General features: G+C 64.8%; 3 protein-coding genes across 3 annotated transcripts in view; 2 read left to right on the top strand and 1 right to left on the bottom strand.

Moving 5' to 3' along the window:
• The window catches only part of SBNO2 (strawberry notch homolog 2), a 48,380-nt gene extending 42,914 nt beyond the window's left edge, over positions 1 to 5,466 (top strand). Inside the window, exons 21-34 of the mRNA XM_047100764.1 lie at positions 157 to 326; positions 889 to 1,020; positions 1,498 to 1,633; positions 1,715 to 1,827; positions 1,933 to 2,004; positions 2,085 to 2,193; positions 2,405 to 2,479; positions 2,609 to 2,752; positions 3,620 to 3,714; positions 3,798 to 3,890; positions 4,045 to 4,176; positions 4,407 to 4,483; positions 4,712 to 4,902; positions 4,981 to 5,466. Coding sequence (XP_046956720.1) covers positions 157 to 326; positions 889 to 1,020; positions 1,498 to 1,633; positions 1,715 to 1,827; positions 1,933 to 2,004; positions 2,085 to 2,193; positions 2,405 to 2,479; positions 2,609 to 2,752; positions 3,620 to 3,714; positions 3,798 to 3,890; positions 4,045 to 4,176; positions 4,407 to 4,483; positions 4,712 to 4,902; positions 4,981 to 5,447 — 2,006 coding nt within the window. The 3' untranslated portion in view covers positions 5,448 to 5,466. The remainder of the gene's footprint in view (positions 1 to 156; positions 327 to 888; positions 1,021 to 1,497; positions 1,634 to 1,714; positions 1,828 to 1,932; positions 2,005 to 2,084; positions 2,194 to 2,404; positions 2,480 to 2,608; positions 2,753 to 3,619; positions 3,715 to 3,797; positions 3,891 to 4,044; positions 4,177 to 4,406; positions 4,484 to 4,711; positions 4,903 to 4,980) is intronic.
• Positions 5,467 to 7,660: 2,194 nt separating this feature from the next.
• GPX4 (glutathione peroxidase 4) lies at positions 7,661 to 9,948 on the bottom strand. Its single transcript, XM_047100859.1, has 7 exons — positions 9,846 to 9,948; positions 8,886 to 8,980; positions 8,657 to 8,801; positions 8,343 to 8,494; positions 8,220 to 8,244; positions 7,980 to 8,039; positions 7,661 to 7,902 (listed from the first exon to the last, which is right to left on the bottom strand). Exons 1-7 carry the CDS (start codon positions 9,927 to 9,929, stop codon positions 7,870 to 7,872), a joined length of 594 nt encoding a protein of 197 aa, XP_046956815.1. The 5' UTR covers positions 9,930 to 9,948; the 3' UTR covers positions 7,661 to 7,869.
• Positions 9,949 to 15,226: 5,278 nt separating this feature from the next.
• On the top strand, positions 15,227 to 20,678 carry POLR2E (RNA polymerase II, I and III subunit E). The gene is made up of 8 exons (XM_047100858.1): positions 15,227 to 15,335; positions 16,357 to 16,531; positions 18,319 to 18,434; positions 18,993 to 19,073; positions 19,636 to 19,694; positions 19,789 to 19,867; positions 20,016 to 20,096; positions 20,322 to 20,678. The coding sequence occupies exons 1-7, from the start codon at positions 15,279 to 15,281 to the stop codon at positions 20,079 to 20,081; spliced, it is 633 nt and encodes a 210-aa protein (XP_046956814.1). The 5' UTR covers positions 15,227 to 15,278; the 3' UTR covers positions 20,082 to 20,096; positions 20,322 to 20,678.
• Positions 20,679 to 22,177: the final 1,499 nt, after the last annotated feature.

The following is a 22,177-nucleotide window of genomic DNA, read 5'->3' on the forward strand; positions in this document are numbered from 1 at the left end:
GGGGTTCACGCCAGCAGCCTGGGGTGAGAGAACATTCCAGACCCCTACACCCCCGTGCACGCGACTGTGCCCCACTCCTCAGGGACCCCTTCACTGCTTCCAGTGGGGCTGTGGGCAGGTGGGCTGGCTGGTACCCCCTGACCTCTGGCCCTGCAGGGCCCCTGTGCCCCCTGCAGCGAGACCCACACGGCCCCGGTGTCCTGGAGCGTGTGGAGCGGCTAAGGCAGGACCTCCTGGCCAAGGTGCGGGCGCTGGGCCGGGAGCTGCCCGTCAACACTCTGGACGAGCTCATCGACCAGCTTGGGGGCCCCGAGCACGTGGCTGAGGTGAGCTTCCACGGGGCCCCCTCGTGGCCACCCCAGAGACCCCGCACAGCACCGTGATGTGGGGTTGGAGCTGGGAAGACCCCAGGTCCAGCATCCAGTGTGCAGCCCAGGAGGCCGGGCCGGCTGGTGGTGGACTCCCCTCCTACAGCCGCTGTCGCCCTGCCCCCTGCTCCCCAGCCCGGCCTGGCACCCACCTTCCCCACACACCCCCGTGTGCTCTTAGTCCCCAGGCCTGTCCCCCTGTGTCTCCTCCCTATGCTCCCCACTTGCAAACTGTCCCCTTTCTTGGGATGTCCCTGTGGTGAGAGCCCAGGCTCTGGTTTTGCCCCAGGGAGCAGGTTTATAATAGAAGACGTGGGACGGAGTGAAAATCCTGCTGTCTGCCCCTGGGCGGCCCGGGCCTGGCACCAAGGCTGTCCCAGCCCAGGGTCCACAGTGTCCCTAGCACACACACACTCAGGAGCTCCGGGCACCCAGGCAAGGGGCCAGGGAAACAGGCATGCGGGGGCCAGTCCCTGACGGCCTCACCGGCTGACTGCTGTTCCCCCCTCCCCCACCCCAGATGACTGGCAGGAAGGGCCGTGTGGTGTCCAGGCCCGACGGGACAGTGGCCTTTGAGTCTCGGGCAGAGCAAGGCCTCTCCATCGACCACGTGAACCTCAGGGAGAAGGAGCGCTTCATGAGTGGGGAGAAGGTGGGGGCATGAGGCCGGGGCCCGGGGGGCGCAGGGGATGGGCTGTGTCAACAGGTGCCCCCCGTGTCGGGGGAGCGGGTGGGGACCCCGCGTGACCAGGGAGGTGCAGAGTTCCTGAGGGGCTGGCCCCAGGACCACAGCCCATCGCGGCCCCCGCTGGGCGTGTGCGTGCACGAGTGCCTGAGCGGGGCGCCCACAGGCCTCCCTGGCCGTCCCAGCCTCCGGTCACTGTCACGCTGCTGTCACTGCCCCGGGGCCGCTGTGAGGCCCTCCGCTGGAACTCAGTGTGGGCTGCTCCTCTCCACCCAGGGCAGGCCAGGGGTGGCCCACGGTCCGTTCTGAGCCCACGTGGGCTCCCCCACGGCCACACACCTACTCCTCCCGTACTCCCCTTAAACGAGTCCCAGTGACCCACGTGAGGCGCGCGAGGCACAGAGGAGCAGGCAGGGTTCCGACTGTCCCGTCCGTGTCCCCCAGCTTGTGGCCATCATCTCCGAGGCCTCCAGCTCTGGCATCTCCCTCCAAGCGGACCGCCGCGTCCAGAACCAGCGACGCCGGGTGCACATGACACTGGAGCTGCCCTGGAGCGCGGACCGGGCCATCCAGCAGTTCGGTGAGTCCCACCCCGGGCAGCCCCGCCCCCGGCCGTCCCGTCCCCCTCCCGCGGTCCCTGAGAGCCCTCCTCCGCCTTCAGGCCGGACCCACAGGTCCAACCAGGTCTCTGCCCCCGAGTACGTCTTCCTCATCTCCGCGCTGGCCGGGGAGCGAAGGTTCGCCTCCATCGTCGCCAAGCGGCTGGAGAGCCTGGTGAGCGGGGCTGGGCGGGCTCCCCCGGGGCGGGGGGGGGGGGGGGCGCGGGGCGGCGCCGGGAGGAGCGGGACAGCTCCTGACGGCCTTCCCCATCCGGGGCAGGGGGCTCTGACCCATGGGGACCGCCGCGCCACTGAGTCCCGTGACCTGAGCAAGTACAACTTTGAGAACAAGGTACCTGGGGAGGGGGAGGGGGGCAGGAGGGGATGTGTCCACGCCCAGGGTCCCCTAACGCCCCTCCTCTCTGCACTCAGTACGGCGCCCGGGCCCTCAGCTGTGTCCTCACCACCATCTTGAGCCAGACTGAGAACAAGGTGCCGCTGCCCCAGGGCTACCCCGGAGGAGATGCCGCCTTTTTCCGGGGTGAGCCGGGAATGAGTGAAGGTCTCTGCGGTGTGGGGCCAGCTTGACCCGGAGCAGTCTGGAGCACTGGGATTGGCAGACTGGATTTGTGTCCAAAGACCCCCACTTCTGCACAAGCTTACCGAGGGGGCACTGGTGGCAGGGTGGGCACCCCGGGCTGGCTGGAGGGCTGGCACGGGGCAGAAGACATTCGAGGCCCCCCCTTCTGCAGATATGAAGCAGGGCCTGCTGTCGGTTGGCATTGGTGGGCGTGAGTCCCGGTCTGGCTGTCTGGATGTGGAGAAGGGTGAGTCCTCCACGCAGAGCCCCCCCCCGCCCCCCCAAATCCATGGGAAGGCCCCCACACCTCCCAGGCAAAGCTCCCGGGGCCCTGCTGGGGCTCCCGACGCCCTGAGCTCCCCCCTGCCCCCCCCAGACTGTTCCATCACCAAGTTCCTGAACCGCATCCTGGGGCTAGAGGTGCACAAGCAGAACGCGCTGTTCCAGTATTTCTCCGACACCTTCGACCACCTCATCGATGTGGACAAGAAGGAGGGCAAATACGACATGGGCATCCTGGGTGAGGGCTGTGGCCTCCCCGGGGCGGGGGCCTGTGGGGGGTGGGGGTCTCCAGAGCCCGAAATGGCCCTGACGGTGTTACCCCTGTCCCTGCTCCAGCCTCCTAATGGAGGGACTGTGGCCATGCTGGGGTGATGATCCCCACCCCGGTGAGCAACTGGGAGGGCCCTGGAGGGGCAGGACTTGGGGCACCAAGAAGACTCCGTCTCGGGGAGGGGGGCTGCTGCAGCCTAGTGCCGTTCCCTGAGGACCAGAAGGTTTTATTTAGGCCTGAGGGGTGTATCCACATGCTCCCCGTGCTGGTGGTGAGCCTGGCACGTTTGCTCTCCTCATACCAAAGGAACCTGACGGCTGATACCCCACAGCAGGGGCCGGGGGGGGGGGTCACAAGCCCTCCTGAGAGAGACCAGAGTCTGTATTTCCAGCTTCGAGGACCAGTCTCTGCCCGAGCGTACAACTTGGCCGTGGTAGTGAAAGCACAGACCACGGGAAACTGAGTGGTCACAGCTACGTGCCAATAAAACTTTTTATTTATAAAATCGGCGGCAGGTATAGTTTGCTGACTCCTATGTAACCATCCTCACAAGAGCCTTGCAGAGCTGGGGCCCTGAGGGGCACGTTGTCTGTAGTCACATCCAGTGTGAGTGTCCAGTGGGGGCTGGGGAGGCGGCTTGGACCCCAGGCCACCACGGGAGGGGCCGCTTGCCATCCGGGCCGTCTCTGCCGGGGGAGCATCCACTGCACTCCCTAGTGGGCGTCTCTGGGGTGTCCCCGAGAACTTGGGACGGACGGCTCCCGAAAGCCCAGAGCCCGGGAGCCTCGCGGCCCCCAGATGGGAGGGTCTCACCCCTGCTCGTCCTCTCTGCAGACCTGGCCCCAGGCGTCGATGAGATCTATGAGGAGAGCCAGCAGGTGTTCCTTGCCCCTGGGCACCCACAGGATGGGCAGGTGGTCTTCTATAAGGTGAGTGGGCGCTAAGCTGCCCAGCACGTGCAGGCCCGGTCCCAGCACCCCTCACCCCGCTCTGAGCCCGCATGCTCTTGCAGATCAGCGTGGACCGCGGCCTGAAATGGGACGAGGCTTACGCCAAGTCCCTGGAGCTGACGGGCCCCCACGACGGCTTCTACCTCTCCTACAAGGTGGGTGGCTCGGGGGGCCCCCGACATGTCCCCAGGGGCGGGACCCCAGCCGATGGGGGAGGGGGAGGGGAGGGGCGGGGAGGGGGAGGGGAGGGGCGGGGAGGGGCAGGCAGCATCGCCCCCACCTCCCCACCTCCCGCGCACCCCTGCCCAGGTCCGGGACAACAAGCCCAGCTGCCTCCTGGCGGAGCAGAACCGCGGCAAGCACTTCACGGTGTACAAGCCTAACGTGGGCCGGCAGAGCCAGCTGGAGACCTTCGACAGCCTGTGCCGGAAGTTCCACTGGGTAGGTGCCGGCTGACGGGCCGGGGCGGGGGGGGGGGGGTGCCTGTGCCCCCTGGCGCACGTGCTCCCCTTTCCGCAGGTCCCCAGGCCAGCCCTCTGTGCCCAGCTCACCCGGCTGCCGGTGCAGGAGGAGCAGGCCTGGGGCACCGTGGACCTTAGCTTCCCGCTCGTGCGCTGGGAATCGTGGATGGTCAGCCCATGCGGGTGGCTCACGCGGCCGTGTGTCCCCAGGTGACAGCGGAGGAGGCCAGGGAGCACTGGGAGAACAGCTACGCCTTCTCGCTGACGCACTGCAGCCACACCGCATGGTGAGGGCCGGGGTCGGACTGGGACGGGGGCGCGACAGCTTTGCACGGCCTGGCCCTGGCCTCTCTGCAAAGCACGTGTACGAGGAGGGTCCCTACAAATGGCACAGGCCAAAGGGGGTGGGGGGGCCGCGTTGGGCGTCCGGGGCGTTCAGGGAGCTCGGAGGCGGCGAGCAGGACGGTGCGTGGGGCCCGTGGGATCCGAGCCTCCCCTCCCCCGCCCCGGCGCAGGAACCGGCACTGCCGGCTGGTGCAGGAGGGCAAGGACTGCGTGCAGGGCCTGCGGCTGCGGCACCACTACATGCTGTGCGGGGCCCTGCTGCGCGTGTGGGGCCGCATCGCCGCCGTCATGGCCGACGTCACCAGCAGCAGCTACCTGCAGATCGTGCGCCTCAAGACCAAGGACCAGAAGAAGCAAGTCGGTGAGCAGGTGGGCACGCCAGAGGGGCCGGGCGGGAGCAGGCACCGCTTCAGAGGCCCTGACCCGCCCCGGCCCCCAGGCATCAAGATCCCCGAGGGCTGCGTGCGCCGCGTGCTGCAGGAGCTACAGCTCATGGACGACGACGTCAAGCGCAAGCACGCGCGGGGCCGGGGCCTCCCCGCGCCACCGCCGCCGCCCGCCCTGCGCCCACTCGAGCTGCCTTGCGGCCCCGGCGAGGTCCTGGACCTCACCTACAGCCCGCCGGCCCAGGCCTTCCCGCAGCCCCCGCCCTTTGCCTTCCCGCCCCCCGACCCCGTGCCGGCCCCCGGCGGCCTGCCCCTGGGCGCCCCGGACTCCGCAGCCGACGCCGCCGCCGCGGCCTTGGCACACCAGCGCCGTGACATCAACTTCAAGGAGGTGCTGGAGGACATGCTGCGCTCCTTCAACGCCGGGCCTGGCGCCGGGGCGGCCGGAGCGCCCGCGGGGAGCGGGGGGCCCGAGCGGCAGAGCGTCATCCAGTTCGGGCCCCCCTTTCCCAGCTCGTAGGCCCGGCAAGCGGCCCACAGCCGGCGTCCGAGGGGAAACTTACTTATCTGCAATACGCACGTCTCCGTGGACTCGAACTTCTCTCCTGCCGGCCTGGGTGGCGGGCGGGTGGTGAGCCGGGGCCCAGGGCCCCCCTGCTGACTTCTGGGGAGGGGCTGCCGCGCCCCCCCCCCCCCCCCCGCCCCCAGCTTCCGGAGGCCTCCACTGTAGTGCCTTCCCTACCGGGCAGACCCCTCAAGATGCTGCCCGCCCTTCGGGGCCCTCCCAGGCAGCGCAGGTCCCACTCAGGATGTCGCGGGGTCCAGGCTTGGGCAGGGCCCCGGGGGTGAGGGGCACACCCTGCCCGTGCCTCTGCCCTCTCCTGCCCTCCAGGCCTAGGCAGGAGCTCCCCATCCCACCTCACCCCACCCACCCTCAGGGCCTGGTCTGACCAGAAACCCCTGAAATCCACAAAACTGGGTGGCCCCAAGAGCTGGAAACTCAGGAAACCCCAGGTGCTCAGGGCCCTGCCTTCTCTGGGGGACTCCATGGGACAGACCCCACCCCCATTAATATATGCAATTCTTCCCCACTCTCTCTGCTCCCTAAATTATTGCCCCGCCCTCTCTCCCAGGCCCCAGAACCTGCCGTGGAGCTGGCGGTGTGGGTGGGTCCCTGGTTTCTATGTGTATTTATAATTAATGCAGGTGTACATATGTAAAGAGATCTTTTTTTAAATATATGTGCCTTTTCACTACCTGCCAGATTGTCTCCTTCTCCAGCCGCAGAGACTGTGGGGAGAGGAAGGCACGGTGTGTCCCCTCCAGGAACGTTTAGCGGATGCCCACGGCGGCCCCACTCAGAGGAGGTCGAGGGGGCCGTTGCCTGTGGAGGGAGCCAGGCGGGTGAGACCAGCCCACTCCTCTCCCAGACCCGCGGGAGGCCGAGGCCAGGGTAGAAGTCTAGGGCCAGGCTGAGGAGACAGACCCACGCTACAAGGGGCCGTTGTCTACAGTGTCTTCCTGGCACCAGCGTGGCGGGCCAGCTGCCTTGGCCCAACCCGTGCCAGCCCTGCTGTGTCTTGGGCCAGTCACTGGTTGCCTCCTGCCTGCCGGGGAGACCCAACCCCCCCCCCCGACACCCCGGGACACTCAGGGTGGTGGTGCTCTCCAGAGCAGTTCCCCTAGTCTCTGGTGTGCACAGCTGCGGCCCCTGCTCTGGTTTATTCCCAAGGCTCCCTCACGGTGTTGGTTCAGGTGGGTGGGGTAGCCCAGGACAGGAGGGCCAAGAGCTGGGCCCTGGGGAAGGCAGGAACGCACGCCAGGCCCTTCCCGGAAGCCACGGAAGCACACCCGGGTCTGGTCCTCAGGTCAGAAGGGTCTCCCACCAGCCAGGACGTGGACAGGTGAGGAGCCGGGAGACCCAGGGGAAGCAGCTCTAGGGTGGCTGGGGTTCTCAGCCTGGCTACCGCAGCCCTCCAGCCCCATCTCTCTGCTGCTGACCTTCACTGGAAATTGGTGGGGGCTGGGGGGGGGGGGGAGGAGGGACAGGACAGACCCAACTGCTCTCCAGCCATGCCGTCCTCTACGCCCTTGCCAGGATGGCCCCAGGCAGCTACAGGCAGGAAGCTGTGACCATGCCTCCCAGGCCCCCCAGACCGTGGATGAGCCTTGGCCTGCAGGACTGATGGCCTCAGGCTATTCCCACCCCTTCCTGGGGCGGGGGACTGTAGATAACGCCCCCGGCTGCACCAGATGAGGCCCCGTGGGCAGGCCCGGATGCCCTGGCTCAGTGTCCAACAGTGAGGCCTGTGTAGTGCATAGGCCCTGCCTGGCACGGCTCTGTGCCCAGACCAGCTTGGCCTGATGCTCAGCCCACCCCACGTGCCTAGTCCCTCCCGTGGGCAGAGCCACAGGGCCCCAGCCCCCTTGGCCTCCCATCTAGGCACTGGGGAAGACCGGCCACAGGCAGGCCCTGAGCAGCGGGCTAATACCCTGGATGAGTCGCAGCCGGTAATTCCTAGCGCCTCCCACAGGATCAGCCTTGCCCAGCAGGCGGGGCTGCTGAGATTAGCGGGCGCAGCCGCAGCCCTAGGAAGCCAGAGAACTCCTGAACTCACAAGAGCCTGGGGAGCCAACACCACCCTCCTGCCCCTGAACCAGAAGGCCCCCAGGGCAAAAGGCTTCCCCGCCTACCCCCCAAACCCACCCCAGGGAGGCAGGAACTTGCAGCAGGCCAATTTGTACGTTTATTCCCACAAGATAACCAGGGGTGGGAGGGGGAGGGGGCGCCGAGCCACGAGCCGGGCCGAGGAACCTTCCTCCGGCAGAGGGTGCACGCCGGGTTCTCGGGTCTGCCCCACCAGCAGGCTGGTTTTCAGGCAGACCGTCATGGGTGCCGGGTAGAAGGCTCCGAGGGGCAGGGGCGGCGCATCCTTGTGGAGCTAGAGGTAGCAGGGCAAGTCCTTCTCGATCACCTGTGGGGGGAAAGGGGGTCAGCGCTGGCCTCTTCCTTGGCCCCCACCCCCCAGCGGGCCCCTGCAGAGGAACCTACCAGGGGCTCTTCCATGGGACCGTACCGCTTCACCACGCAGCCATTCTTGTCAATGAGGAACTGCAGGAAGGGGCCGTGTCAAAACAGGGACCCCGCAGCTCTGGGGGGGAAATGCGGCCCCTGGGGCCGGGGCTGGAGTCCCTTTGGGCAGGGCACTGAGCTGTGGCTGAATAAACGGACCCAGGGGCAGGAGCTGGCCCTGGACACGGTCCTAGCCTGTCCCCCCTTCCCCCTTCTTACCTTGGTGAAGTTCCATTTGATGGCACTAGAAGACAAATGTGAGATCATGAGAAATCTGTGGCGATTGCGGACCCCCCGGGGTCCCTGCGGACCACCCTGCCCCCTCCTTTGCCCTGCACTCACTTTCCCAAGATGCCCCTCCCCTTGGGCTGGACTTTCATCCACTTCCACAGCGGGTGGGCATCATCCCCGTTCACACAGATCTTGCTGAACATATCGAACTTGACATTATAGCCAGCAGCGAACTCCTTGATCTCCGCGTTACTCCCTGGTTCCTGGGGCAAGCAGGGGCATTGGGGTGAGTGAGGACAAGCCTGGACTCTCCCTGGTCCCCGCTGCCACAGGCCCGACCCAGATCTTCTCCCCACACCTGCCCACCCTAGTCTCGACCATCCCGACACAGGGACACCTAGGGACACAGCTGGCCAAGTACGTACCTGCCTCCCGAACTGGTTGCAAGGGAAGGCCAGGATCCGTAAACCACACTCAGCGTATCTGGCGTGCAGGTCGACAAGCTGAGTATAGTTTACCTCCGTTTTGCCTCATTGCGAGGCCACGTTGGTGACTATGCACACGAAGCCCCTGGAGGAGAGATGGTGCAGTCAGGCCAGGTCAGGGCCATCGACCTTTTCCCCTGCCTCTCCCACCAGGCAGGTATGTACCCACCGGTACTTGTCCAGGTTAACCATGTGTCCATCGATGTCCTTGGCTGAGAACTCGTGCATGGACTGAGCACAGCGCCAGTCGTCCCGGGAGGCACACTGTAAGGCAAGGGCACCATGAGGGGCCTGTGGACCTCGCTGCCACCTGGCCCATCGCCCAGCTCGGGGTCCCCAGAGGAAGGACTCCCAGGCGGATCCGCGCCAAGAAAACCATGTCCCCGAGACAAGGAAAAACTGAGGACTCCTCCTCCTCGAAGGCGCCCGCCGCTTGCGCGGCAGGGCGCATTTGACAGAGGACACTGAGACCCAAAGAGGGTTTGGGACCCCGCCAGGTGGCTCCAGCGGCGGGTGTGGGGGCCCCGCGCGCACCGGATCCCGGGAATCGGCGCTACAGCCGCTATCACAGGTCGCGAGCGCCGCCTGCCCCGCTCTCTCTAGACGCGGCTCCTTCCGTCGGGGGCGCGCCCTCTTGCGCCCGCAAGCCCCAGCCTTCCGCCGCGGGGGGACTCGGCGCCGCCGCCTGCCCGGCAACCGGCGCCGCTGCCCGCGGCGACCCGGGGAGCCGGCGGCTGTGCGGCCCATGCCGGACCGTTTCCGGCCGCGCCTGTGCCCCAGGGCCGCGCCGGGGGGACAAAGGGCCGGTAGCCAGGGCGCCCGGCCGCCCGTCTGTGACGCCACCGCGCGGGGCCCAGGGGAGCACGGGGCGGGGGAGGGGCGGTGACGCCCCGCGGCGCGTGACCCGGGGTTTCCAGCCCACCGGGCGCCTCCCGTTCGCCGGGCCCCGGCCGGGGCCGCCAGAGGCCGAGGGTGCCCAAGCCCCCCCAGCCCCCTCGACGCAACCCGGAGGCGCCCATCGGGGGTCCCTCCTGCCCAGGCCTGCTTCCGAACGCCCCCCACCCGAGTTCTCCGCGGCCCCGCGCGCCTGCCCAACGGCCCGTCGGCCCGCCTCCGGTACCCAGCTCACCATGGTGCCGGCCAGGCCGGGTGCGGCCAGGGCTCCGCACAGCAGCGCCGGCTTCAGCAGGCGGCACAGGCGGCTGAGGTTCATCGCGGCGGCGGGGGCGCCGGAGGCAGCGACTCCTCCCCTCGCCGAGCCAACCAATGGACGCGCGCCGGCGGGCCTGGCCTCCCCGCCCTAGGCCACGCCCAACAGAGCCCTCATTGGTTGTACGCGCAGGGGGGGCGGACGCGTGGTGACACCAGCCAATGGGAGGCCGGGGTGAGGGGCGGGCGGGGTCGGGGCCGGGCCGGGCTGGGCTGCGGCTCCGCGGCTCTGCGCGAGTGCGCATGCTCGCCGGCGGGGAGGGCTGCGAGGTCCGCGCAGGCGGCGCGGCGCGGCGCGTTGGCGAGTTTAGGACGGTTATCCGGCTGGTTGACCTCGGCACCGCGGGATGCCTGACCACTTGAGATAGTACTGGAAACACGTGGTGGGGGGCTCAAACTCCCAGAAATATCGCCCAGCTCTTTGAACACTGGAGGTTTTCTTTTAAAAGTAAATAAAGTCAGTCGGGGTCAGACTCCCGCTCACTGGAGACTGCGGTGTCGCTGCGGGGGCGCCCCGCCCGTGGGCCCAGAGAAGGCCGGGGACCACCCAGCGGCGAGCGCCCGCCGTTACAAGCAGCGCGTGAGCCCGGGGCCACTAACCAGGCGACGGTTAGCGGGCCCCTGTGGCCGCGAGGACGCGCAGGTGTGTGCGGGGCAGCGGCGGCACACGCCGGGGGAGTAGTCTGCACACAGTGCAGGCGTGCTCGGGCATTTGGCCGAGTCGGTCCAGAAGACGGAACCGCCCGCTCTTGGGAATTGAGCCAAGGAATTCCTCAGCGGCCCGGCCGCCCCCACTCCCAACCCTGCCTGGACTTTGACCTGTGGACGAGTGGGTGTTTTCAGCTTGTGCTACAGCGCACTTCTTATCCCCTTCTCGGATCCTCCCGTGAACCCGTGAACATTGCTGCAGAGACGGGGGGGGGGGGGGGAGGGTAGGACTCTCGGCTTGGTTCACTTGGGGGGCGCCAATGAGACCCCCCTCCCACCCAGGCTTGCCAAAGGGCAGAGCTGGGGCCCTTGGCCTTGCGCCACGCTTAGAGGTAGAAGTGCAATGAAATGAGGAAGCCCATTCCAACGGCCAGGCCCTGTCTTGCACAATGGCCTTCACGTGGCCTCCTCCCTCCAGTGCGGCTACCAGAGGCCCACTTGTCTGAGTCACCTCCTGGAAGAGAGCCCCCATAGTCCCACCTGGGCAGCCTCACTTCTCAAGAAGGAGCACCCCCCCACCCCCCCACTCCCCACCCCCCGCGCGCCGCCCATATTGCTTCCTCCCTGGAACCGCGGGGTGTCACGGCCACATTGGGGAAGGACCCTGTCTGGCCCTGGGGGAAGACTGCTGTTTTCACTTTTGCCGCAGTTGTGGCCTATAACTTCGTCATAACGATGGCCCCCGAGGCTGTTGGTTATTGCAGGATGGGCCAGAAAAACAGCTCGGGGCAACGCCCTTGTGCCCACCCCGCAGGAGGAGAGAGGTGGAGCGAGCTGGCAGCACCCATGTCCTGAGGTGGCCAGAGGCGGAGACAACCACCCACGTGGAGGCCAGCCGGAGCTGCCGGTGGGGCGTCCGGGCTTCACGGCTTCTGCCAGAGACACTCCGTCTCACAGAGGGGGCCGTGGAGTCTTGGGAAAGTCTCAAGGCTCCAGGAAGGCTTCCCTGTGGTGGCCTCAGTTCCTGTGTGTCCCCAGTGAGGGGGCTCAGCTGGCCACTGGCGAGAGGCCTTTTCAAAGCGGAAAGTTTTTCTAATTGAGATAAAATTCACATAACATAAAATCCACTATTTTAGCCCTTTTGAAGTGCACACTTTTTTAAGATATTTAAAACGTACAGCCATCTCCGCTAGGTAGTTCCAGAACATCCCATCACCCCAAAGGAAACCCAGTCCCCATCATCAGTCACTCCCTGTCCCCTCCCCCAGCCCCCGGCCCCCACGAGCCCCTTCCTGTCCGTGGAAGAGCCTGTTCTGGAAATTTCACACACGTGGACTCACACCCCGTGTGGCATCTGGTGTTGGGTTCCCTCCCTGAGCGCCGTTGTGTTCGGGGTCCGTCCGCAGGGCGGCGGGTGTGGGCGCCTCGCTCCTGCTCTGCTCGTGGCCAAGTAATGTTCCCATGCGTGGTGGACACAGTGTTTACCTGTTCGTATATTGATGGAATTTGGTTGTTTTGAACTTTTGCCTTTGTAATGCTGTACAAGTGTTTGTATGGGCATACATTTTCATTTTTTAAATTAAAAAAATTTTTTTTCTTTAATTTACATCCAAATTAGTTAGCATATAGCGCAACAATGATTTCCAGGAGTAGATTCCTTAATGCCCCTTTCCCATTTGGCCCATCCCCCCCTCCCACAGCCCCTCCAGCAAGCCTCTGTTCCCCATATTTATGAGTCTCTTCTGTTTTGTCCCCCTCAGTCTTTTCGTACACTTTCATTTCTCCTTGGTATGCACCTAGGAGCTGAATTGCCGGGTCAGATGGTAAGTCTCGTTTAACCTTGTGAGCAGCTGCCGGACTGTTTTCCATCCACTCCATTTTATATCCCCACCCAGGAGCGTGTGGATGGCGGCCAGAGTTCTGGACTCAGCCTCGGCCACGTGACACAGCATGGCGAGAGGTGCAAAGGAGCAGCTTGCCACTCTGTGTCTCTGTGTCCTGGCGCTGAGGGCACAGTCACTGGACTCGGAATCATCAGAATGATGCTCAGGCCTCGGCAGCCTCTCTGGGGTCCTGAGGCCCCCCTGGCCCCGTGAGCCCTTCCTCCTGTCTCTTCTGTGCCCTGTGGAACAGCAAGACTACCTAACATCTACACACTCACTACTGTATTCACCTGCCACCCATGCCTGGGCCCTCTTGGGGTACTATCCGGGCCACCTCTCCTTGGGGCCGGCCTCCCCCCGCCCCCAGGTTCCAACAGTCCCGCCTTCTCCCCTTGCCAGATCTGCCTTCACGCCAGCAACCTAGACAGATGCCATTTCTCCCATCTTAAAACCGCTCCTAGCTCCCTCTCCCTCCACTTTGGCCCCCCTCCCCTTGGCATTCACGTCCACATCTCCAACTCCTTTCCTCTCATCCATCCCACCCTGGCCAGGCCCCCTCCTCATCTGCCCTCCTTGGGGTCACCAAGCTCCCGTCCAACCTTCGCATCTGCTCAGACTCAGACTGCTGTTTCGTGGCTTTGATGGTTGCTCTCTCCCTCCTCCTCCTCCAGACGCTTTCTTCACCTGGTTCCAGGGCACCTGGCAACCTCCTACCGCCCTTTATTCTACTAAGGAGCATTCACGTAACACTGCTGGTGCCAGGCACTGCCATCATTAATCAAGCGCCCTGAGAAGTGGGTGCTGTTTTTGTCCCTGTTCTACGAGGCAGGGGGAAGGGAGGCATTTAGGTACAAAATTGTTAAGGGATGTGCCTCGGTTCACACAGCCAGGACTGGAGGCCAGGCCCCTGCTTCAGGGTCTGTGTCCCGCTCTGTGCCCTTCTGCTGCTTCTTCCTCTCCTCGGCCTCCACATCTTGGCAAGGCTCCAGTCCTGGTCTCGGATCTGTTTGGTGACCGCGCCCAGCCTCCGATCTCCATTGACTCCCACAAGTCTGCTGCACCGCCCCCCCCCACCCCCGCCTCCCAACCTTGGACTTTGCCCTGGATTCCACTCATATCCCAAGGTCTCCTTGATCTCTCTCCTTGGGCCGCAAGGAGATCATTTCTTCTTTCTTTTCTTTCTTTTTTCTTTATTCTTATTTTTTAAGTAATCTCTATGCCCAATGTGGAGCTCGAACTTCTCCTCTACCAACTGAGCCAGCCAGGTGCCCCCAGAGCCCCTTTCTTTCTTTTTTTTTAATTTTTAAATTTTTAAATTTATTTTTGGGAGACAGAGAGACAGAGCATGAACAGGGGAGGGGCAGAGAGAGAGGGAGACACAGAATCTGAAGCAGGTTCCGGGCTCCGAGCCCGATACGGGGCCCGAACCCACAAACCGCAAGATCATGACCTGAGCTGAAGTCACACGCTCAACCGACTGGGCCACCCAGGCGCCCCTCCAGAGCCCCTTTCTAATCTGTCACCCACACCTGTCTCTCCCTGGCCTGTTGGCCCCAGTCAGGGCTGCTCTGTTCTCCCTCTTCCCTCTCTGTCTCTCTCTTCTCCGTGTCCCGTCCATCTGCAAATCTGTGGGCTCCACCTTCAGAATACCAGGACTCTGCCCACTGCTCTGCCCAGGTCATCCTCTCCACCCCTCCTTGGTCTCCCTGCTCAAACACTGAGAGTGACTGACAAAGTTAACCCAAGCCTTTCAACCCAAGCAACAAGGCCTCCCAGGGTTTGCCTCACTGCACTCTTCAACCTTCTGTCCTCCCCTCCCCCCACAGGCCTCCTTGCTGCCAACTCACCAGGCAAAGTGCAGCCTCAGGGCCTTTGCACACACTGTACCTTTTGATAGACCTTTCTATAGACATTCCCACAGCTTCCTCCTTCTCTTTGGGCTTTTGCCAGAGTCTCTCTCGCTCCTTGCCTTCCCTGACCTCCTCCCCGTTTGAAACTGAAAGTCTCCCACGTTGCTTAGCGTGGTCTACCTTTTCTTCCATAGCATTGTCACCTTGTAACATTATCGTCTGTTGTGCTCACCGTTTCTGTCCTGTGTCTCCCTGGAATGTCTGTCTCTGTGAACGTATGGCTCAATGAGAAGCTCCTGATGGGCCTCCAATGGGGCGAGCGCTGAGCTGGGGGCAGGGGTGGATGCGCAGTGGGGGTTGCGGGGAGACACAGGTGGGAGCACCTCATGAGCCCAGGAACTATGCCAGGCTCCTCCCAAGCACAGCCGTCCCTTTAGACTCTCACCTAACCCTCTAAAACGGGGACACTTTATTTCCATTGCACAGAAGGGAACACCAAGGCTCATGGGCATTAAGTTGGACGCGGCCCGCAGCACCTGGATGCATATTTGCAAAGGGCCTACAAAGTTGCCCGGCCCTCTCTGGGAAGCGAGGAGACCGCTGCCTCCGTCCGGCCTCAGTTTCCCCTCCCGTAGCTCGCCTCCGCCTCCCACACGATTCTAAATCCAACTCACAGAGACCCGCGTTGAGCGGAAACCACAACTCCCGAGAGGCCCTGCGGCCAAGGCCACGCGAGAACTGCCGAGGCGAGAGTGGGCGGTCCCGTTCGCACGCCTCTCGCGCAGCCAACCGCCGCTCTCTGAAGGCCCGGGCTGCCCTTGGCGCTGCCGCTCCCGAAGGTGTCTGGATTCAGGCGTTCGCTGTCGACAGCCCTCCACGGGACGGACTGGGGGCTTGACAATGGCTCGGCGCAGGCGCAGTCGGCGAGGGTTCTGCCGGGCTGGGGCGCGTTGACGCGGAGCGGCGGCGGCCATGGACGACGAGGAGGAGACGTACCGGCTGTGGAAGATCCGCAAGACCATCATGCAGGTGAGCCTGCTCGGCTAACGCGGCGAGGTCGGACCAGGACGAGGTCCCTGCGGCGCGCAGCGGGGCCGGGGCGCGTGGAGGACGGAGGGGCCGACGGCCTGTGGCCGAGCCGGGAGTCCGGCGGTCCCGGGGCGGGGAGGAGGGGGTCTCCCCCGAGCTGGAGAGAGACGGCGGACCCCTGTTCTCCCATTTGGGCCTGTTCCTGGAAGGCTTGGGCTCTTGCCCGGGTGCCTGACAGAATCCCAGAATCGGGGCTTGGGGGGAGCCCTGCTGGTCAGTGAGGGCGTCTGACTGATGTTTCTGTTCGGCGGCTACTTCACGGCCTCGGCCGCCACCTTTGAGCTCCTCGCGTTGTTCGGGACAACTAACAGCGACAGTCTGGCTGAGCGTTCACTGCAAGGCGTGCGGTTTAGCCGCCCGGTGGGAGGGGACCCGTGCGATCCCAGGCCTGGGAGAAATCCCGCCGGAACTAAGCCCAGGCGGCCGCATTCGGCCTCTTCTTACCGCTTCGCAAAGCTGCTCTATGGCAGGGACCAGAGCAGCCGTGCCCAGGGGCGGCGCTGGGGGCCCTGCAGGCTGTGGAGGGACAATCAGGCCAGGGGTCTCATGGAGAAAAGGGGTGGGCGCAGGGCTGGGTAGCATCTCTGACCTTCCCTCTCTCCGTCTGGATCCTCTTCACCCACTGGAGGAGCCCTGGCCAGCCCAGCAGTGCCCCTCCCACCCAGACCCCAGGGCCGTAGCTCTGCGCCAGCGCTTCCCGGTCACCGCCTGTCCCCGAGGCTCAGGATAAGGTGACAGTTGCGTGGGTGGCAGCTGGTTGTCTGGAGCAGCGCAGGGGCTCTCTTGGGGTGTGCCCTGGCCTGTGTCCCCACCTGCCCATTTCCGTCTGACGCCTACACACACGTGTCGCATCAGGCCCCCAAACCCCGTGTCCTTCTCTGCAGCGGCCTCATCTGGCCCGAGCTCTTCCCGCCAGCTCTCTCTGCCCTGAGGTCACTGGGCTAGCTCTCTCTCTCTGCAGCTCTGCCATGACCGTGGCTACCTGGTGACCCAGGATGAGCTGGACCAGACACTGGAAGAGTTCAAGGCCCAGTTTGGGGACAAGCCGAGTGAAGGGCGGCCACGGCGCACAGACCTCACGGTGCTGGTGGCCCACAACGACGACCCCACTGACCAGATGTTCGTCTTCTTTCCAGGTGAGGGCCGCGCTGGTCCTGGGCTGTGTGTGTCCTGGGGGTCACGGTCCTAGTAGAGCCATCCGAGGGCCTGCTCGGGGGTCCCATGGTAGCAGCTGCATGCTGTGTGACCAGTGTCTACACTGACCCTTTTTATTCTTCCCAGCCTGGAAAGAGAGCACACACACCCCCCTCCGCCCGCCCCCCCCCCTTCACTGCAGTCGACGACATTGATCTCTGACTTCTCTGAGCACTTTTCCCAGCTTCCTTCTCCTCGATCCCCTTCCCCAGTTTTTCTTCCTCGGCTGTGTTCTCCACCAGGATCGTCACAGGCCTCCCAGGGGGGCCCCCAGACCCCTCATGACCCGAGACTCACCTGGGTCCTCTCTGGCCCCCACCCATCAGCCCAGCCTCCAGTCTCCAAGCCTCCCGTTCCCTGCAGCCCCTTCCTGTGCTGCTGCAGGGTTCTGGCCCCGTCCCGGGCCCCGTCCATGCCCCTCACCGAGCTCGGGTGCCACCTCTTTCAGGTCGAGCGAAGAGCCCAGCAAGGGGTGTTCCGGGCCCCCTGTGTCCCTCTGTCTTAGCACCTCCTCCACTGAGGCAGCCCGACTCTAAGGCCCATAAGGGTCGGGAGGCCGTGTTGTGGGGTGAGCACTTGGGGGCCCAGCCCACTGCCTGGAATCAAGGGGGGTGGCACACGTTTACAGAATGGACCCAGCTGGTGCTTTGACAGGAAGCGTCCCCGTGTGTGAGGCGTGGTTATTGGAGGCATTGGTGCTTAACCGCCTGCGTCCCTGTGGCGCTGTCTCAGCCTCCTGAGAGTGGGGGCGTCCGTGTTCTCCCGTGGGCCGTAGCTCAGAACTGGGGTTCCTGCCGTGTTAGTCCACACAGCACCCCCGACCTGGCGGCTTGAGCGTCCGTGACCGCTCCACTCCCAGCGCCGGAGGCACGAAGTCTGACGCCAGGTATCAGCAGGGCTGGTGGTCTGTGAGGTGTCTCCTGGCGTGTGGGTGGCCGCCTTCTCCCTGTGTCCTCACACGGCCGCTTGCTCTTTGCGTCTCTGTCTTCGTGTCCTAGAAGGACAGCAGTTGGTTGGATTGGGGTCTGCCCCAATGACCTCGCGTAAATTTAGCATTGTTTCCAAGTGCAGTCACGTTCGAGGTATTGGGGGTTGGGACTCTAACGTAAGGGCTCGGTGGGGGGGGCACAGCCCATGATACTGCCCGTCAGTGGAGCGAGGGTCTCAGGAGGGTGCCATGATGGAGCAGTGGGCAGGGTCCTGGCACCAGGGGCTGCCCGTCTGCTGGGCTCCCGGAGTCCAGAGGTCCCATAGTGCCGGGCTCTGGGCCTGTGCGCCGTGGTGACCCGGCACCCCACCGGCAGTGCAGGGACGGGAGGTAGTCTCCGTGGTGGGACGTCGGGCTCCCGTAGACCAGACGAAGCGCTTGATGTGGGCGTTCCCAAACCCTGGAACCACTGAGGCCCCGGACCACATGAGTCCCAGATCCTACTTCCAGGAAGGGGTCCAGTAAGTCCGGGGTGCCAGGCCCCTTTCAGCTCCCCAGGTGACGTGGAGGCGGCCAGCCCCCTGCTCTGGGAGCCGGCAGCCAGGTTCCTGTCGTGCGTGTGGGGAAGCTGAGGCCTCAGAGAGAAGGGGCCGTTCCGGAGTGGCACAGGGACCCCTCGGCAAAGCAGAGCTAGCACCCGGGTGCCCGAGAGGGCGAGGGAGCCGGGCCCGCACGGCGAGAGGGGCCCCGGACGGCGAGAGGGGCCCCGGCAGTGCAGACCGCCGTGCGTTCTGTCCGCAGAGGAGCCTAAGGTCGGCATCAAGACCATCAAGGTGTACTGCCAGCGGATGCAGGAAGAGAACATCACCCGCGCCCTCATCGTGGTGCAGCAGGGCATGACCCCCTCCGCCAAGCAGGTGGGTGGGGGCCCCGCCCAGGGGCTGAGCCCCGCTGCCTCTCCTTTGGCCCTGAGCACCTCGCTTCCTTCCTGCCACAGCTCCTCACGGGGCCCTTCGCCCATCCCGAGGGGACCCCCGGGGACTGGGATCTGAGGAGGAGCGGTTGTCCCTCGCTGAGGGGCAGGGCCAGAGTGGCGGGGCGGTCGGCGCCCCGTCTGGGACGGGACGGGACGGAGGACCAGTAAGCACTCTCGTCCTGTGCTTGGGGGCTGCAGGGCACTCCCAGCCCCGTCGGCTCGAGGACGAGCCCCGGGAGCGTTTTGTCAGATGGAAACACGCGAGCATCACCTGGTTGTCACCGTGACACCAGGCCGAGGCCCCTGTTGGGTGGGCGGGCTCTCCCCGTGGAGGAGCCCGGCTGCCTGGTGGTGGGTTTTGCTGAATTGCAGCGCTTGGCGGTTTATTGGGGTGTGAAAGCAAACCCTCTCTGGCTTCCCGCCCCCCGCCAGCCTCCAGGGAGCGAACGGTGGGGTGGTCCTGGCTCTTGGCTGTGCCTGAGGGCGGTCTCTCTTCCAGTCGCTGGTTGACATGGCCCCCAAGTACGTCCTGGAGCAGTTTTTGCAACAGGAGCTGCTCATCAACATCACAGAGCACGAGGTAGGGGCCTCAGGTGGGGGCTTTGGGGAATGGGCCCTGCTCCCCGGCGGGGGCTAGCGAGGGATGAAGGGAGGCTGGGAAGGCAGTGCCGGGCCCCACAGTCCCTCACCCGCTGGGGGATGGCAGAGACGTGGGCGTTTGCCTGAGAGTAGGAAGACAGTGGGGACGCGTCCCCGGGGCTGGATATGCTCCCGCTTTGGGGAGAGCCGGGTCTGGTGATGGAGGTAGGGCAGGGGTCCCTGAGTGTGGTCCCGGACGGGCCGCGGCAACATCACCTGGGAACTCAACCAGGAATGCAGATCCCCAGGCCTGCTTGGCCTGCACAGTCAGGAAGCCCCGGGGGGGGGGGGCGGGACCCCAGGGCTGGTCTGCAGGAGGCGCAGTCCGGGGACCCCCGTCCACATGTGGAGGCGGGAGCAGGATGGGGCTGCGCCAGGACATCTGCAAACCCCGGCCCCTCTGGTTAACGTGGCGCGGCAAGGCAGCTGGCCAGGGCCCGCCCCGCACCCCTTCTCTGTGTGGGGGCTCAGCGGGGCCTGTCCTCAGCTCCTCCTCTTGGCAGCTGGTCCCGGAGCACGTCGTCATGACCAAGGAGGAGGTGACCGAGCTCCTGGCCCGGTAGTATCCTTTCGGCCCCCTCCCCTGGGCCCCCGCACCCCACTCACTCCCACCCCCCTCAGCTGAGCCTGGCTTTTTCCCTGACTGAGCTGCTCAGTAAACTCCGAGAGAACCAGCTGCCCAGAATCCAGGCCGGAGACCCGGTGGCCCGCTACTTTGGGATAAAGCGAGGGCAGGTGAGGACTCGCCCCCCCCCCCCCCGACCTGGGGCTCCCCCAAGGGCAGGTGAGGAGTCCCGCCCCCCCCCACCCCAGATCCGGGGTGGGCTGTGACTTCAGCCTGTGGGGAGGCCCCAGCCCCTGTTCTGCTTTGGCACCTGCGCAGGTGGTGAAGATCATACGGCCCAGCGAGACCGCGGGCAGGTACATCACCTACCGGCTGGTGCAGTAGCCGCCCTGCTCGCAGGTGAGATGGCGCCTCTGGGGGGGGGGGGGGGCTGAGCGGGAGGGCCTGTCCGTCTCCGGCCCGGGAGGGAGCGCACCGTTCCCGCCCACCGGGTTGTGGCCGGAGAGCCCCTTCTCCCCGCTGCCCGCGGTCCTTCGTGTGTCGTCCACTTGTCGCCGGGCTTGGAGGCAGCTGGCTCAGGCTCGCAGGACCGACTAACACGCCTTCGTCCTTCCTCTCGTCCAGCGGCCCGGAGTCCCTCACCCAGGCTGAGGGCGGCAGCCGGCCCGCCCTGTGGGAACAGTCACCCCAGGAACCTCCTCACTGCTGCTTCTCCACACCCCTGGGCTGAAGGTCTGTGTGTGGCCTCACCTGGACCCTGCGTGAGGGCGCCTCCGGAGCGAACGGGACGGCGCAGGGAGGCCCTCCGGCGCCCGGTGACAAACTGCAGTCCTGGGTCCAAGTCTCTGGCCCCCAGCGCCTTGCTGTCGCCGTGTCCTATAGGGTGGCCCAGAGGACATCTGTGAGCCGCGCCCGTGGCGGCAGAGAGCGAGTTGCTGCTTGCTGCCGGGTGTTTTTAAGAATTAAAAGTATTGGAGTAAATAAAGCGGCCTGTCTGGAAGTCAGAACGACCGTTTTCGACGAGTGGCCTTGCTCGAGGCTGTAGGCCCTAGGCCCCGCCGGGGGGACTCCGCCCCCTTGTTCTGTGGCGCCTGCTGCCCCGGAGGGTGGCCGTCCTGTCTCGTCCCTGTACCGAGCCTGCAGGGGGGGTGGACAGCGGGCATCGGGCCCTGTCCACGTGCGCGAGGCAGGCAGTGCTGCCGTGTTGCTTCGACTTGATTTCCTGCTGCTTTTCTCGCGCAGAAGTTTGCAGTGAGATCACCCAGGGTCCTCCCGTTACCGTCTGATTTCAGGAAGTCTTCCCCAGGTTTGCTTTTCTTTCTGTTTTAATAACTGCTTTTTCGGGGTATAACTTATGTGCCACACAAGTCGCCCATTCGCAGCGCACCGTTCAGTGGCTCTTAGTGTTGTCAGTGTTAGAACTTGTCACCCCAGAGGAAACCCCGTCCCCATCACCACTCATTCCTCCCCACCACCACCCCGGCCCCCCACGAGCCCCCTTCCCGTCCGTGGATGAGCCCGTTCTGGACGTTTCACGCATGTGGACTCACACCTCGCGTGGCCTCTCGTGTCTGGTTCCCTCCCTGAGCGTCGTGCGTTCGGGGTCCGTCCGCGGGGTGGCAGGGGTGGGCGCCTCGCTCCTTCTCACGGTCGAGGGATGTGCGCGTGTGCCGTGGACATGTGTGTACCCATTTGCCCGCCACTGGACAGCGAGTTCTTCCACGTTTTGGCAGTTACGATTAACGTTGTTGTGGGCATTCGCCCCGAGTTTCGCGTGGACGTGTGTTTTCGTTTTTCTCGGGCGTGTATCTGGGAGTAGAACTGCCGGGTCGCCTGGAGGCTGGTTGCCCGTTGGAGGAACCGCCCGGCGGTCAGCACCGCAGCCGCCCCACGTCTCGTCCGCACACCCCTGCCCTCTGCGGCTCTCCTGGCGGGGCGGGCTGCGTCCTCGCCGTCGCCCGGCCTGCTTTTCCCTGACGCCTGGCCACGCTGAGGAGCGTTTGTGTGCTTACTGGCACTTCGGCGTCATCTTTGGAGGGAGGTCTGTTCAGATCCTTCGTCCGTGGCAGGATCGGGCTGGCTGGCTGTCTGTCTGTCCGACCAGGCTGCAGGCGCTGTTGGCTCCCGTGTGCAGGTGTGTTATGTACGCCTAACACGCACAAGTCCCTGGTCAGTTACGCAGTTTGCGAGAGCTTTTCCCGTTTTTTGTTTTTGCAAACGTCTGTTCCTAACGTTGGTGTGTTTACACGTGGCCTTGACTTCTGGGATTTGCTCCTGGGCTTGGTATGACTTGGGGATGTATCTTTTCTCCCTGGGACGGATGGTGCTCTTGACACCGTGAATGCCTAGCGGGTCGTTACTGCCCGAATCGCCACGCTCCTCTGGATTCCCAGGTGGACATGGGTCTGTGTCAAGCTCCTCTTGTCTGTGGATCAAGCCTGGTTTTCCAAGTGACAGCTTTGTAGCCTGTCTAACAGTGG

This window comes from Lynx rufus, unplaced genomic scaffold, assembly GCF_022079265.1.
Source record: "Lynx rufus isolate CCGP_SWC_20201006 ecotype Redwood Valley unplaced genomic scaffold, mLynRuf1.p SCAF_53, whole genome shotgun sequence".
In the NCBI taxonomy this organism is placed as follows: domain Eukaryota; kingdom Metazoa; phylum Chordata; class Mammalia; order Carnivora; family Felidae; genus Lynx; species Lynx rufus.

Excerpts from the sequence above, each read along its gene's own strand:
- POLR2E (XM_047100858.1), top strand. The coding sequence starts at position 15,279 with ATGGACGACGAGGAGGAGACGTACCGGCTGTGGAAGATCCGCAAGACC. Across the intron at positions 16,532-18,318 it reads GATGTTCGTCTTCTTTCCAG|AGGAGCCTAAGGTCGGCATC; the intron begins GTGAGGGCCGCG and ends TTCTGTCCGCAG. Across the intron at positions 19,695-19,788 it reads ACCGAGCTCCTGGCCCGGTA|TAAACTCCGAGAGAACCAGC; the intron begins GTATCCTTTCGG and ends TGAGCTGCTCAG.